Genomic DNA, 14,705 nt, shown 5'->3' on the forward strand with positions numbered 1-14,705 from the left:
TTAGTGGTTCGCAGAAGCTGGGGCTAGGAGCAGGAACTGATGGCAAGTGGGCATGTGGATTCTTTTTTGGGGTGATGGAAAATGTTCTCAGATGGATTATGGTTATGGTTACACAATTCTATAATTTATTAAAAATCCCTGAATCGCACACTTAAAACGGGTGAGCTTTATGATATTTAAGTTATATAACAGTAAAGTGGCTTTAAAAATCAGCCCAAAACACAATTCTTTAACTTCTTTTTATTGATAACTTCTCCACAGTTTTTCAGGTCCTTTATGATCTCTGTGGTCACCTTCTTACTCTATTTATAACAAAATATGAGACATCAGTTGTTTACGCTCTGATCGTATACTACATATCAATGGTAAAATGGTTATTCCCTCTCAAAAATATTATGTTCTAGAAAGCCTGATTGTGATTACAGATATTTTTTAAAAGATACTAAATTTGAAATGTTACTTCTGTGTATTTAAGATTATTTCTCAAAATGACCAAGGCTATGTATACAAAATGTGAAAACAAATGGTTCAAACATGAAAATTTTGATCAACCAACCGTAGTTGCCTCAATAACCTCTAGTAACTCCTTTGACTGATTTTCAGGCTGGACTGACTTTTTTTTTTCCTTCACTGAATTGACCAAATTGACTGTGGAAATTGGTATCATGTTGAGACAAACCCATGTTGCCACCGATAACAGCCCCAAGCAGGAAACTGTATCTTTACACATGCTGTATCAATTAGCCATTAAACAACCCACATGAACAGCATCAAGCTGAAGCTTGCTAATAAAGGCCCACAGAGCATGGGCTTTCTGCAGCTCTTCACAAAAGGCTCCTCCACCCACTACCCAGCACCCACCCCCAACACAATCAGGGGTCAGAGTGAGAGGCGATCCGAGGAGGCTGCTCAAAACACATAAATAAAACCTCTTTCACAGAACTACAGCTGGAGTTATCCAACGTGTTTTATACAGGGCTCTACACATCAATTTCCTTTAAGTTTCGTCACAAAGAAAATTGTGACTTTCTTCAAGCCATTCTATGCTTTCTCTTTTCAGAAAAGGAAATGCTTGCGAACTGAGGATTCCCTTTTTGCTGTGATCTATTCATATCAGGTGCTGGTGGTATCTCCCACTTCTGCTCCCTTCTGGTCTCCATTTTGTCTTTTTGTAAAAATTTTTACTGGAGTATAGTTGCTTTACAATGCTGTGTTAGCTTCTACTGCACAGCAAAATGAATCAGCCATACATATACATATATCCCCTCCCTTTTGGATTTCCCTCGCATTTAAGTCACCACAGTGCATTAAGTAGAGCTCCCGTGCTATACAGTATGTTCCCATCAGCTGTCTATTTTATACACAATATCAGTAGTGTATATGTGTCAATCCCAATCTCCTAGTTCCTCCCACCCCACCCCCTTCCCCCTTGGTAGCATATTTAAAATATTTAATTTGCTCTGTGCTTTCATGTGTAAGCCTCACTGAATGCTTTTAGAAATAGGCACGGTGCAATCCTTAAGGAAACACGAGTTCAGTTTTAAAATACGGTATGTGGCTCTCCTGTGGGATGATAATGGAAGCAGAAATAAACTTCTCTTCAACTTTTTCCCCTCTATAAAGCAATTACACTATTTTGCTTGAATGCCAGGAAGCCAGTCTCAGTTTACCAGGAGCCAGAGACACATTAGCAGGTCTTCATGCCTAGTAAGCTCTCCTAGCACTATGCCAGGGTGCTGCAACAATCTTTTTACATTATGTTTGTCTTATGAAAAGACAACAACTAATATATTTATCTAGTTATTTCTTGGGGACTGCTTTCTACTGAATGAGAACAGCAGGTACAATTAAACATAGAGTATGCTGGGCTTCCCTGGTGGCGCAGTGGTTGAGAGTCCGCCTGCCGATTCAGGGGACACGGGTTCGTGCCCCAGTCTGGGAAGATCCCACATGCCGCGGAGTGGCTGCACCCATGAGCCATGGCCGCTGAGCCTGCGCGTCCGGAGCCTGTGCTCCGCAACGGGAGAGGCCACAACAGTGAGAGGGCCACGTACCGTGAAAAACAAAAACAAAAACAAAAACATAGACTATGCTGACATTTCTACACTACAAATTCATCTGTGCACAACAGGAACACACTTGAGAAAACCACAGTGCAATATAAAAGTTATTCTAATCATCCATCACACAACAAAGGGTAGGTCATCCAAATATTCTTGCAAAAGCCTTAAATAAAATTAAGCAGCATAATTAGCCATCCTAAATGGCAGTTATTATCTGGAGTCTCATGATTCAGTTCTGAATGGAAGCAACAAACATGGTTTTCCCTCTTCACGTATGACAACTGCAGGAGACATGCAGCATTTACAAGGCTAATACCAGGGGCAAAAGAGGCCCAGGCTTCTCAATTCTGCCTTCCTTTTAGTAAGTAAAAGAGGTTTCCTTCTAACGTGGTGGATTTTAGATTCCTACCCAGCAACATCCTCTGTTTGATGTATGGGAAATACCGGGTGTGGAGGAACAGGTTCCTGGAAGTCGGAAGGGACCTATACTCTGCCCCAGCTCTGAACAACTTAATTCCCACAAGTCTAAGATACCACCAATTACAAGTTTTTCAGTGAAAAAGGAAAGAAAGCAATGGAATACAACACTGAACACATAAATTATAAGATCGTAGAGTTGACTTGGAGTAGCATGTCTAGAAGACCAACTCTGGTAAATTGTTCTAAAGAAATAACAAAAATTAGAGATAACACTTCTTTGGCACTTGCTATATGCCAAACACTGGGCTAAACGCATTATCCTCATACATATTATATCTCATTTAATTCTCATCATAACCCTTGAGATAGGTACTATTATTAACCCCTTTTTATAGATGAGTAAATTGAGGCTGAAGTTAATGAAATTACTTGCTCAAGGTCACACAACTATAGACTACAATCCTAACTCTTAAGCCTTAACAAACTGTACTATGTTTATATGAGATAAATCTCATCTCAATTTATGGGCTCGATTACTATCCCAGTTTTGACCTTGAATAGCCGGGCTGATCTTCAGACATTTTATTTTAGACTTTTCCACTTCTCACATAAAGTAGATATAGGAGGGAAGTTTGGAGAAGGTTCTAACTATTCTTTCACTTAACCTCTTGCTGCTTGTCTTGAGAAGCAGTTATTTGAACTATAACAATATCTATTATGTGCCAAAGTGCTACAATCTCAAAGAGGTTAAGGAACTGATGATCCAAGGTCACATAGCTGAGTTGTATTAAGAAGAAGCAGAAGCAGAACTTAAATCTGGATCTGACCCTAAATATAGATCTATTCCATTAGGCTACCCACCAGTTATCACCTTCCTTATGACTAAGTTATTTATCCTTTTTAAACTTTAGTTCCCTCATCTGAAACACAGAAAGGCACTCAATGAATGATAATATTAATAACAATAATAATTGCACCCAATCCAGAAGGAACTTAATCCTCCAACAGCAAAAGAACGGATTTAATTTCCATGGTGCTGACCACCTTAAACCATGCCTTTGGAGAAAGGGACAGACATGGAGAGGTCTTCTAACTGCTAAACATTCTTGGCAGGATATCTTCTCTGAGGATAAATATCTTACTTTAATACTACAGAGGAACAAAGGTCATCCAGTTAAGCCACACTACAAAAAATTCCACGAGAAAAGTATTATTCCCAGAAAACTGTGATTCAATTTATTCATCTAACAAATATGGACTGGCACACAGTGTCATAAATTAACTGGGGCCTCCAACCTCTACCAACAGAAATGACCCAGCATACAGCTGTTCTCCCTCTCCCTTTGATAAGATCCTAAAACTTCATAGTTTGCATAAGAGACAAAGCTGTGCTCAGAGCTTGGTGAATCAAACATTCATCAGACCACCGAGTGCATTGTGCTGGGTGCGTAGACAGGGGCTCATCATAAAGGTGAGGGGCATATATTCGGGTGCCATAAAGAACTGTGAGTCAAACCCACAATGATCACATAATCTACTTTAAATCCCAATCCCCAGCAAGGCAGAAGGATCTTAGGGGAGGTTAACAGGAGGACTAAATACCCTCTCAGACTATTTGTATTCCTTCCCTCTATGGCACATGACTTCCTCTCTTCCCTAACGCTTCCACTGATACTCATTTTTAGAAAGGGAGGGGGAGGTGGCTTGCACGGTAGTTCCCCTGGGTGCCTCACCCTTTTAGAGATGTCCTAAAAGGGATGACTCTGCCTATGAAAAATCCTACCACAGACACATGGATAAAAGAAAAACTAAGTCCAGGACAACCCTCTCTGACGAAGTAGATCACCCAAATGCAGACAATCATAGAACAATCACATATTCTTTATTATTAAGCTTTTTATTTTGAGATAATTGTAGACTCACATGCAGTTGTAAAACATAACAGACATCCCGTATATCCTCTCTACCCATTTCCTCCCAACAGTGACATCTTGAAAAACTGTTGTACAATATCACAAACAGGGCACTGACACTGATACAGTCAAGACAGAGAATGTGTCCATCACCACATCCTTTTATAGCCACACCACTTCCCTCCTACCCCTGCATCCTCTCATTAGCCTCTGGAAACCACTAATTTACTCTCCATTTCTGTAATTCTGTCATTTCAAGAATCTTATAAAAATGGAATCACACAGTATGTAACCTTTTGTGACTGGTTTTTTTTACTTGGCATAATTCTCTGGAGATTCATCCAGGTTTGTATATCAATAGTTCATTCCTTTTTATTGCTGAGTAGTAGTATATGGCATGAATGTAGCACAGCTTGTTTAACCATTCACTCATTAAAGGACGCTGGGGTTGTTTCCAGTTTTTGCTTATTATGAACAAAGCTACTATAAACATTTGTGTACTGCTTTTTGTGTAAACGTAAGTCTTCATTTCTCTGGGATAAATGCCCAGGAGTGCAATTGCTGGGTCATGTGGTAGTTGCATGTTTAGATTTTTAAGAAATATCAAATTGTTTTCCGGGGGGTCTGTATCATTTTACATTCCTATCAGCAATGTATCAGTGATCTAATTTCTCTGCATCCTTGCCGGCATTTGGTGTTATCACTATTTTAAAAATTTTAGCCATTCTGGTAGGTATGTAGTAATATCTCACTGTGGTTTTAATTTGCATTGCCTTAACAGCTAATGATGCTGAAATCCTTTCCTGTGCTTAAATATTTGCCATTTGTATATCCTCTTCAGTGGAATGTCTCTTCATGTCTTTTGCTCATTTTTTATTGGGATTGTTTGGGTTTTTTTGCTGTTGAATTTTGATAGTTTTTCATATACTCTAGACATGCATTCTTTAAAAGAACACTTTTTTTTTTTTTTTGGTATGTGGGCCTCTCACTGTTGTGGCCTCTCCCGTTGCGGAGCACAGGCTCCGGACACGCAGGCTCAGCGGCCATGGCTCACGGGCCCAGCCGCTCCGTGGCATGTGGGATCTTCCCGGACCGGGGTACGAACCCGTGTCCCCTGCATCGGCAGGCGGACTCTCAACCACTGCGCCACCAGGGAAGCCCTAAAAGAACACTTTTAAGTAATGCTATATGGGGTTTCTTGTCTTGAAAATCATTACCACAAATACAGAAATCCCTAGTGATTACCCGAGGGAAAGACAATGAATGACCAACGTGGGGAAGGAGGCTTAATTTTTAGAGATGTTCATTTGTGTGGAGAGTCAGAGCTGCAGAAAAACCAACAACCCAGAGTCATTAAATTAGTTTGTTTATCTCAGTTAATGGGCTAAGTCTTTTTTTCCCCTCCAAACACACAAGTGTTTGTAAGTTATGATCTACTATATCACTGGCATGTGATTGATATTTACATTTAAAGGACAATATTTAAACAATTTAAAAACAGGAGCCAAATAGACATATATACACTACCAAACATAAAACAGGTAGCTAGTGGGAAGCAGTTGCATAGCACAGGGAGATCAGCTCGGTGCTTTGTGACTACCTAGAGGGATGGGATAGGGAGGGTGGAAGGGAGGGAGACGCAAGAGGGAAGAGATATGGGGATATGTATATGTATAACTGATTCACTTTGTTATAAAGCAGAAACTAACACACCATTGTAAAGCAATTATACTCCAATAAAGATGTTAAAAGAAAAAAAAAAAGGATGCCCTTGCAGGTGAACTTCCTGTACATTTTGGGGGCAACTTCCTGTGGATCTATAATCATTTCAAAATAAAAAGATTTTTTAAAAAGAGAATACCTTTGCTTTCCATCTAAGTTGTAACTCTGCATGTCCTTTTTTTTTTTTTTTGGGGGGGGGTACACGGGCCTCTCACTTCTGTGGCCTCTCCCGTTGCGGAGCACAGGCTCCAGATGCGCAGGCTCAGTGTGCATGGCTCACGGGCCCAGCCGCGGAGCGGGATCCTCCCGGACCGGGGCACGAACCCGTGTCCCCTGCATCGGCAGGTGGACTCTCAACCACTGCCCCACCAGGGAAGCCCCCTCTGCATGTCCTTTTTATAACTCTTTGTTAATGATAATATTTTATTTTCAGTATACTTTATAGTTTAAAAACCCTTTCCCCTTAAAGATGTCTTTTGTATTGATTATATCAGTTTGGTTTAGAAAGCAACATTATTCTTAGCTAAGCCACATTGCTTTGATTCTCAATTATTAAATATTTGCTTGCATTTTAGCCTCTTTTAGTTCTAAAATATTTCATATTTCCCAGAGTTGCCCATTTTGAAGGAACACAAAATAGTTTATACATGTTAAGCACTTAAAACAGGGTCTGGTACAGAGTAAGTGCCTAATAAATATTCATTATTATTACTATTACTACGATTTTTATAGCAAAATCTACTCGCAGGGATTCTCATTCGTTTTCTTTCTTCTCCTATATACCTGACTTACTTTGTACCTTGGTAATATGTCATACTTCCTTCAGTCACGAATCAAAGAATCCAGAATCCTGCTGCTTGAAGGAAGTTGAGTGATCATCTAGCCATCCCTTCATTTTATATATGAGGAAACTGAGGCCCGGAGAGCAAGAGTCACCTGCCTTTCCAGGGTCACACAACGAGGCAGTCAGTCAGAGGGACTGGACTGGGAATTTAAATAAAACTTTATTCCTTCTTAGAAATTGAGCTTTTTAAAAATTGTCCAAGTTAGACCAAGTCAGTGCGGCACATCTACAGTTATTAAATAATATCTGAGGAAAAAACAGGTTAACTAAGAAAAGAAAAATCTGTGCAATTTCCAGATGCTCCAAATTGCTAGCCAAGGATAACAGCAACGTTTAAGTTTCTTTCTCTTCCTTCCTCCTCCCATCCCTCCCTCTCTTTCTTTCTCCCTCTCTTTGTCTTTCTGACATTGCAGATATCCTTTAAATCATGAAGGATTCTTTTTCTTTTTTTTCAAGGTAGTGAGTTGCTAGACCAAACCTAGGTAGGATTTTTCAGGAGCCACGAGATATGATGATAATGACAGAATCAACCAGACCCCTTGAAAGAATGGTCTGTCTGTTTGGGCAGGGGAAATGTCTTTCTAAAGTAGAGCTTCCATGGGACTTCCCTAGTGGTCCAGTGGTAAAGAATTGACCTTCCAATGGAGGGGACATGGGTTCGATCCCTGGTTGGGGAACTAAGATCTCACATGCCACAGGGCAACTAAGCCTGCACGCCACAACTACTGAGCCCGCGTGCCTCAACTAGAGAGCCCGCATCCTGCAAACTACAGAGCCCACATGTTCTGGAGGCCGCATGCCACAACTAGAGAAAGAAAACCTGCATGCCACAACTAGAGAGAAGCCGGGTGCTGCAACGAAGAGTCTGTGCACTGCAAAGATCCCGCATGTCACAATGAAGACCCAACACAGCCAAAAAAAGAAAAATAAAATAATAATAATAATAAAGTAGAGCTTCCACTGCACTGCTAAGAATTAAAAGAATGCCTTCTTTCTCCTCCTTCTTCTTTTTTTTAAAAGTCTGATTTACTGAGGTATAATTTACAGTAAAATTCACCTTATCTAGGTGTATAAGTCTAAGTGTTCTAACAAATGTGTACAGTCTGATAACCACCACCAAATTCAAGATATAGAATTTGCAACATCTCCCAAAATTCCCTCACAGCTTTATAGTCAACCCTTCCTCTACCCTTGGGCAACCACTGATGTATTTTCCATCCTTACTGCTTTGCCTTTTCCAGAATGTCATATACGTGGAGTGACACAATAGGTAGCCCTTTGAGTCTGGCTTCTTTCACTTAGCATAAGGAACTTACGGTGCATCTATGTCACTGCATGAATCAGTAGTTTGTTCCCTATTATTGCTGAGTAGTATTCTATGTTTGGATGTACCACAGTTTGTTTATTCATTCACCAGTTGAAAGACAATGGAGTTGTTTCCAGTTTGGGGCTACTATGAATAAAGCCATGTGGAGTGCGATTGCCAAATCATTTTGTAGGACAGTACCAAACTGTTTTCCAAAGTGGCTGGACCATTTCATATTCCCACTAGCAATGTATGAGAGTTCAGTTGCTCTGTATTCTTTGTCAGCACTTGATATTATCAGTTTTTTCTTTAATTTTAGTGAAGGTCTCTGTTTTAGCAGAAAAAAAAATGTAGCAGGAAACATTTTTTATCACACTGAACTGCCGCTGAAAGTTGAAGCAAACTTGACTCCTCTCTTCCTCTAAAAATCCACAAGCAATCCATCAGGAAATTCTAACTCTACATTTAAAATACATTCAGAATCTGACCACTTCTCCCCATCTTCATGACTGTCTCCCTGACCTGAGCTTCTATAACTCACCTGGTTACTGTAACACTGCCTAACAGCTGATAATACCCTCACCCCTATCCTCAGCGTGACACACTGGCCTCCCTGCTGTTCCATGAACACACCACGCACATCCCACCAGCATCTTCTGCTCTGTTCCCCCACATACCTTCCTGTCTAGCAACTCTCTTCCTTCAAGCCTTTGCTTCAATCTCATCTTCTCTATGAGGCCTACCTGATGAACACTGCAACCTGCCCTTTCCCTCCTCTAAAACTGATCTAATTTTTCTTTTCTCCCTATTAATAACTACCCTCTAACACACTCTGTATTTTTTTTATTACATTCATTACTCAGCGACATTACTTTCCCAACCCTGCCCCACCCCAGCTAGAGTATAAGTTCCATGAGTGCCAGAATCTTTTGTTTTATACAAATCGATGTATTCCAACTACATAGACAACTGCCTGGAACACAGTAGGGATAAAAATAAATAGTTGCTCCATGAACAAATTAAAAACACTGGCTTTGGCACCAACTGGAAAATATGTATGAGGACAGATTTATAAAAAGTAGAGCCAGGGGTAGAAAATGAAATTTCTAACATGCCTATTGAAACCACAAGACTGACTTTCTCCAATCACAAATTGGGCAGCATTTGCCTTCAGAATAATACAAAAAAAATTTTTAATACATATATATATAATATAAAATATAAAAAAAGCTCTCCTGTTAAGAGAAAATTGATGAAACCAACCAGGTTCATATATACAAAAATATCCTGGGACACCAACTATCTAGGTTTTTTTCTTTCTATAAACTTCTCCATCTGTGTAAGACTGCCCCAGCCTGACTGCCAATTTTATTTTCTTAATCTAAGTTCTATTCTCATTACCCTTCCATTTCTATTTATTATCCTCAGGGAAAGAGAGAGCAGTTAATGCCAGGGCATTCTCACATCTTCCAAAGAAATGGCATAGGTGTTAATCTTGTATTTATGTTTGATGTGGGTAATGATGGCTGTGACTGGAGCTGTAGGTTTATTAATATGCAGGGCTCTCACCTCATTAGTGGCGATGTATGTTTTGAAGTTAAGCTGCAATGTTTGCTGTAATGTCAGATCTGGCCTAACAGACTTTCTCACTGTTCATTTTCTTTGTTTTTACTCAGTCAGTACATGCTATGCTCACAGGGCTCACACGAATGCTTTTTAATAAAGACAATTTTTCCACAGTAGTTAATCTTGGTGGAAGTTTCAAACAGGTTTTTTTTTTTTTTTTTTTTGTGGTACGCGGGCCTCTCACTGTGACGGCCTCCCCCGTTGCAGAGCACAAGCTCCGGACGCGCAGGCTCAGCGGCCATGGCTCACAGGCCCAGCCGCTCCGCGGCATGTGGGATCTTCCCGGACCGGGGCACGAACGCGTGTCCCCTGCATCGGCAGGCGGACTCTCAACCACTGCGCCACCAAGGAAGCCCTCAAACAGTTTTAATAATTATTTCCTCATGTGATACCACATGTTTATCCTGAAGAAAAGGTTTTCATAATTTTTCACCTAGTAATACAAAGTATAATAAACTCTCTCCCTGGCTTGATTTGGGAGTGAGGTATTCTTATTAACAGGATAAAGTGGTTAATTCTAATAATAGTTATTATATAATTAAAACACACCTGCATTACTAATATTTGATAGCTTATAAAGCACTTTCACATATATCATCTCAACCAGATCTTAAAAAGAACAAAATAAACAAAAGTAAAACCTGGTTGAATATATCACTTGATGATCCACTATGAATGGCAAGTGATACACTTCAATTCCTAAAAAAATTTACAGTTTCCATAATACACAAATAAACTAACCTGTACCAGACTAACAAGCTTCATGGGATGGATGGGTGGTCTGTTGCTGCTTGTTGCTCAGACTTCACTCTGCTCTACAGTCCTCATGGGGTTTGCACTATAGGAAAGACTCGATTTTCAACAGCTTGTCTGGAAGTCATTAACTATATTTTATAAATTCCACTATATACATATATATATATATACACACACACACACACACACCTATATACACACACATATATACACATGTATACATATATACACATATATATACCTATATATACACACATATATGTACATATACACACACACACACACACACACACACACATATATATTTACAGCTACAAATCCAGGACCACTGTACTTCAAGGAAGCCATTTAATGTGAGAAACAGTTTATCCTCTTTTCTCATTAGATAACTGAATATATATCCATTTCTTAATATTTTAAAATTTGTGTTCATAAGTACAAGACCCTGGTCTTTAGGGGTGGCATTTTTGGGAAGAAAATGACAGAGGAGAACACAGGTACTTAGACCGAGACAAAGGAGAAGGAGGCTTAGATCATTCATTAATGCTTCTCTTTCACCATCTTTTCACTCTGTCTTCTCACAGCGCCTGTACCGGGCTCCCCTCCTGCAGAAGGACCACTGTCTTTGATTTGACAGTGTGACACATATTCAGCTAGGACTCCCATCATCATTCAAGAAAGCAAAAATAAGGATATGTGCTTTTAAGAAGGTACAGCAATAAGCTTACATATCAAAAGTCTATAAACAAGTATATTACCTATTTAATTGCCTTGGCTGAACTTAAAAGCTCTGATCTTTAATTGAACTGATCTAAAAAGCTACAATTTTTTAATCAAGGACAAAATTAAATAGCTTTTTGGTAAATAAAAAGGCATCTTTAATCTTATTTTTATGAAATCCAAGTTATTAAATATAGACAAAACCTCTAAAATATTAAGTTAACAACTACTCAATCTAGAGTAAATTTCTCATGACAAAGCTTTACAAAATTCTTCAGGGACACCTGGCTTCTTCTACTCTTCAATAAAAACACGTACTTTTAAATCTGGAAGGTAAAAGTTTCCACAAATAACAAGGAAACTCAAAAGCTAGACATATATGTTTAATGAGGTATACTACCACAGCATACTCTTTCTATAGCTGAGTACCCATAATTACTGGGGAATCGCTGTTCATCTGCACTGTAATTCATTAGTCTTTCCATCTAGACAGATGCAGATGCACATTCACTTACTGGTATTTATTTAAAACTGAACATATACACACTATTATATACAAAATAGATAACCAACAAGGACCTACTGTATAGCATAGGGAACTATACTCAATATTTTGTAATAACCTATAAGGGAAAAGAATCTATATATATGTATAAATGAATCACCTTGCTGTACCTAACACAACATTGTATACCTGAAACTAATACAACATTGTAAATCAATACTTTAATTAAATAAATAAATTTAAAAAACTGAAATCCCTTGAGACGGTCAGCTGGCCCACTACCACTATCCCCACTCAGCCTCTCGCAGGTATTTTCATTCCATAACCAGTGGCATTTTATAGTGGTTACTCTCTGTGGGAACTGGACTGGCCAGCACAGACTAAAAAGAGAAGTAGAGGCTTAGGATTCCTTTTTGAAACCTCTATGTCCAAAATCAGTCAAACCACTAAGGCCCTCATATGTCACTGATCAAAGAACACTTCTTAGCCCAAACTGCAACCACAGCTGGGGAGAAGGACCTACCTACCTCTAAGAGGCTCTGGTCAACCACACTTGCCCACAGTGATTATAGGGTGGTTGTACAGGACTCTGACGAACACTTTAGACTTTATTTTTAGATCCAGATATAAATCCATTTGAAACATGTCCATCAAGATGCCATTTTGAATGAAAAATTCAATTATTCCTCCAGATGAAGAGTAAAACTAAAACCAATGATTTTAAAGAAGAAAAACAAAGATGACTGCAGAATAACTGAATAGTATTTTCCTATCTACTATAGTTCTCAGTGCTACTAAGAGTCCTCAAAGAAAGTTATGCCTAGTGAGAATTTCTTATAAACCAGAATTATGCTGTGTGCCCAGAGTACAGGATGAGCCTAAGGATCTCTTTAATAATAATATTTGCAGGACTTCCCTGGTGGTCCAGTGGTTAAGAATCCGCCTGCCAATGCAGGACATGGGTTCGAGCCCTGGTCCAGGAAGATCCCACATGCTGTGGAGCAACTAAGCCCGTGTGCCGCAACTACTGAGCCTGCACTCTAGAGCCCACGAGCCACAACTACTGAGCCCAGGTGCCACAACTACTGGAGCCCGCGCACGTAGAGCCCATACTCCGCAACAAGAGAAGCCACCACAGTGAGAAGCCCGCGCACTGCAACTAGAGAAAGCCCATACACAGCAACAAAGACCCAACGCAGCCAAAAATAAATAAATTAAAAAAAATAACATTTGAATTTCCATGGCAAGGTCCTTTTAATGAAGGCTTTGCTACTGAGCATTGATGACTTCCTTGATTTCCTTTGTCAAATGGATAGCAGATGTCCATAAGAATCAATAAAATGACAAGAATTGACCACTGTGTTTTAATTCCTATTAAAATGGCTATAACCACTTTATGGGTTGGTGAGTGTGGGGAGGTGGGAGTACAGGGAAGCAATATAAGTCATATTATGTTAACAACCATTCTCTCTTAATCCTGCAGGAGAAAATGCTCCATTTTTTCTCATCCACCAGATGTATTCACATGCTTATTTATTCCCAGGAAGAATAATACACACTCAGTTCACTCTCCCTACATCTACATGTGTACCAACTATATACTCTAGAAATAGAGTGGACTGGCTTTAAAGAAAAACTTGGTTTATGATTCCATTTAATCAGCATAAACACCTTCAAGAACTGAATTGAAAGTTTTGCTTGTCAAAATCTACATACCCTTTTCAAAAGAGGAAGGAAGATTTAAGCACAAATTTGGAATCACTAGGATATTAAAACCACCACAACAAAAAAAAACCCTTAGTGACAGATGGGATACTACAATTGAAGACATCAGTTGTTTTCTCTCTCTCATACCTTATACCTTAAAAAAAAACACACAAAACTTTCCTTTCATCACATCTGTGTATGTTGTTGCATTCTCCAAATGTGCATAAAGCTAGGCTGAGCAGAGGTGTAAATTTAAACAGTAGTTAGTAACATTAGGCCAACTTCCAAATGAATTCAGACATTTGGGGAATATTAAAAAATGCAAAGGGAGGTTCCTTTTGCAACATTCAACAGTTATCTGATTATTCTTCTCATGTGTTCTGTTAATAGACTAGGAGACTAATTGCTGATGCACTTACCAATCCCTTATTTAAAGTTTCACTTTCAAGGTATGTAAAGCAATCTCTTAAGCAACAATGCATGAGGATATTTGAAATGTTAATAAAAGGAAGGGATGCAATTATATAGAAAGTGAAGGTTTTGCAATTAACTAGAGTTAAGAAAAATAAGATCCTGTCATTTCCAAATACTATGAAAAACACCGTTTTACATGTTTGGTAAACATTATTCACAAAAATACAATACCAAGTTTATAATCTAAATCAGAGTAGTTAAGGAAGAAAAAAGTTTTTAAGTAACATTTATAAAGCAGCCATCTTACTGACTACCAAATATATCACCTGGCTTAAATATTAGATCATTTATTCACTTTAAAAATCAAGGTATAGGGAGAGCTCCCCACCTTACCCCAAATTAAGTCAGAGCTTGTAAGCCAGTACATACCTCTATGTAAAATCTTTAAACTCCACAAATAAGTAAGGCCTTTAACGACCTAAATTGAGAAAGAGAAAACAGGACAATGATGGTTTTTATAATGAACTTTCCACATTTAAACACATAATCATATCAGCCGTAATTTCTTCCTTCCAAAGTCTGTTAACCAACACGCATTTATTGAACACCTCCCATTTCTGTGTCAGGCGCTGTGGGGACACCGAATGTATAAGCTACAGGTTCCTTCCTTTAATGAGCTCACAGTGTTTTGAAGATAAGGTACGATGAA

General features: G+C 39.0%; 1 protein-coding gene across 5 annotated transcripts in view; it reads right to left on the minus strand.

Moving 5' to 3' along the window:
- Nucleotides 1-14,705, minus strand: part of MAP2K5 (mitogen-activated protein kinase kinase 5) — a 268,367-nt gene that overhangs the window by 141,946 nt on the left and 111,716 nt on the right. For all 5 annotated transcript variants that reach the window (XM_089907071.1, XM_022579868.3, XM_022579867.2 and 2 more), the window contains one exon: nt 14,426-14,474. In XM_089907071.1, the coding sequence (XP_089763197.1) occupies nt 14,426-14,474 (49 nt within the window). The remainder of the gene's footprint in view (nt 1-14,425; nt 14,475-14,705) is intronic.

Source organism: Delphinapterus leucas, chromosome 2 (assembly GCF_059928025.1).
Source record: "Delphinapterus leucas isolate spDelLeu-1000000601 "Yukka" chromosome 2, BTC_Dleu_Yukka2, whole genome shotgun sequence".
Classification (NCBI taxonomy): domain Eukaryota; kingdom Metazoa; phylum Chordata; class Mammalia; order Artiodactyla; family Monodontidae; genus Delphinapterus; species Delphinapterus leucas.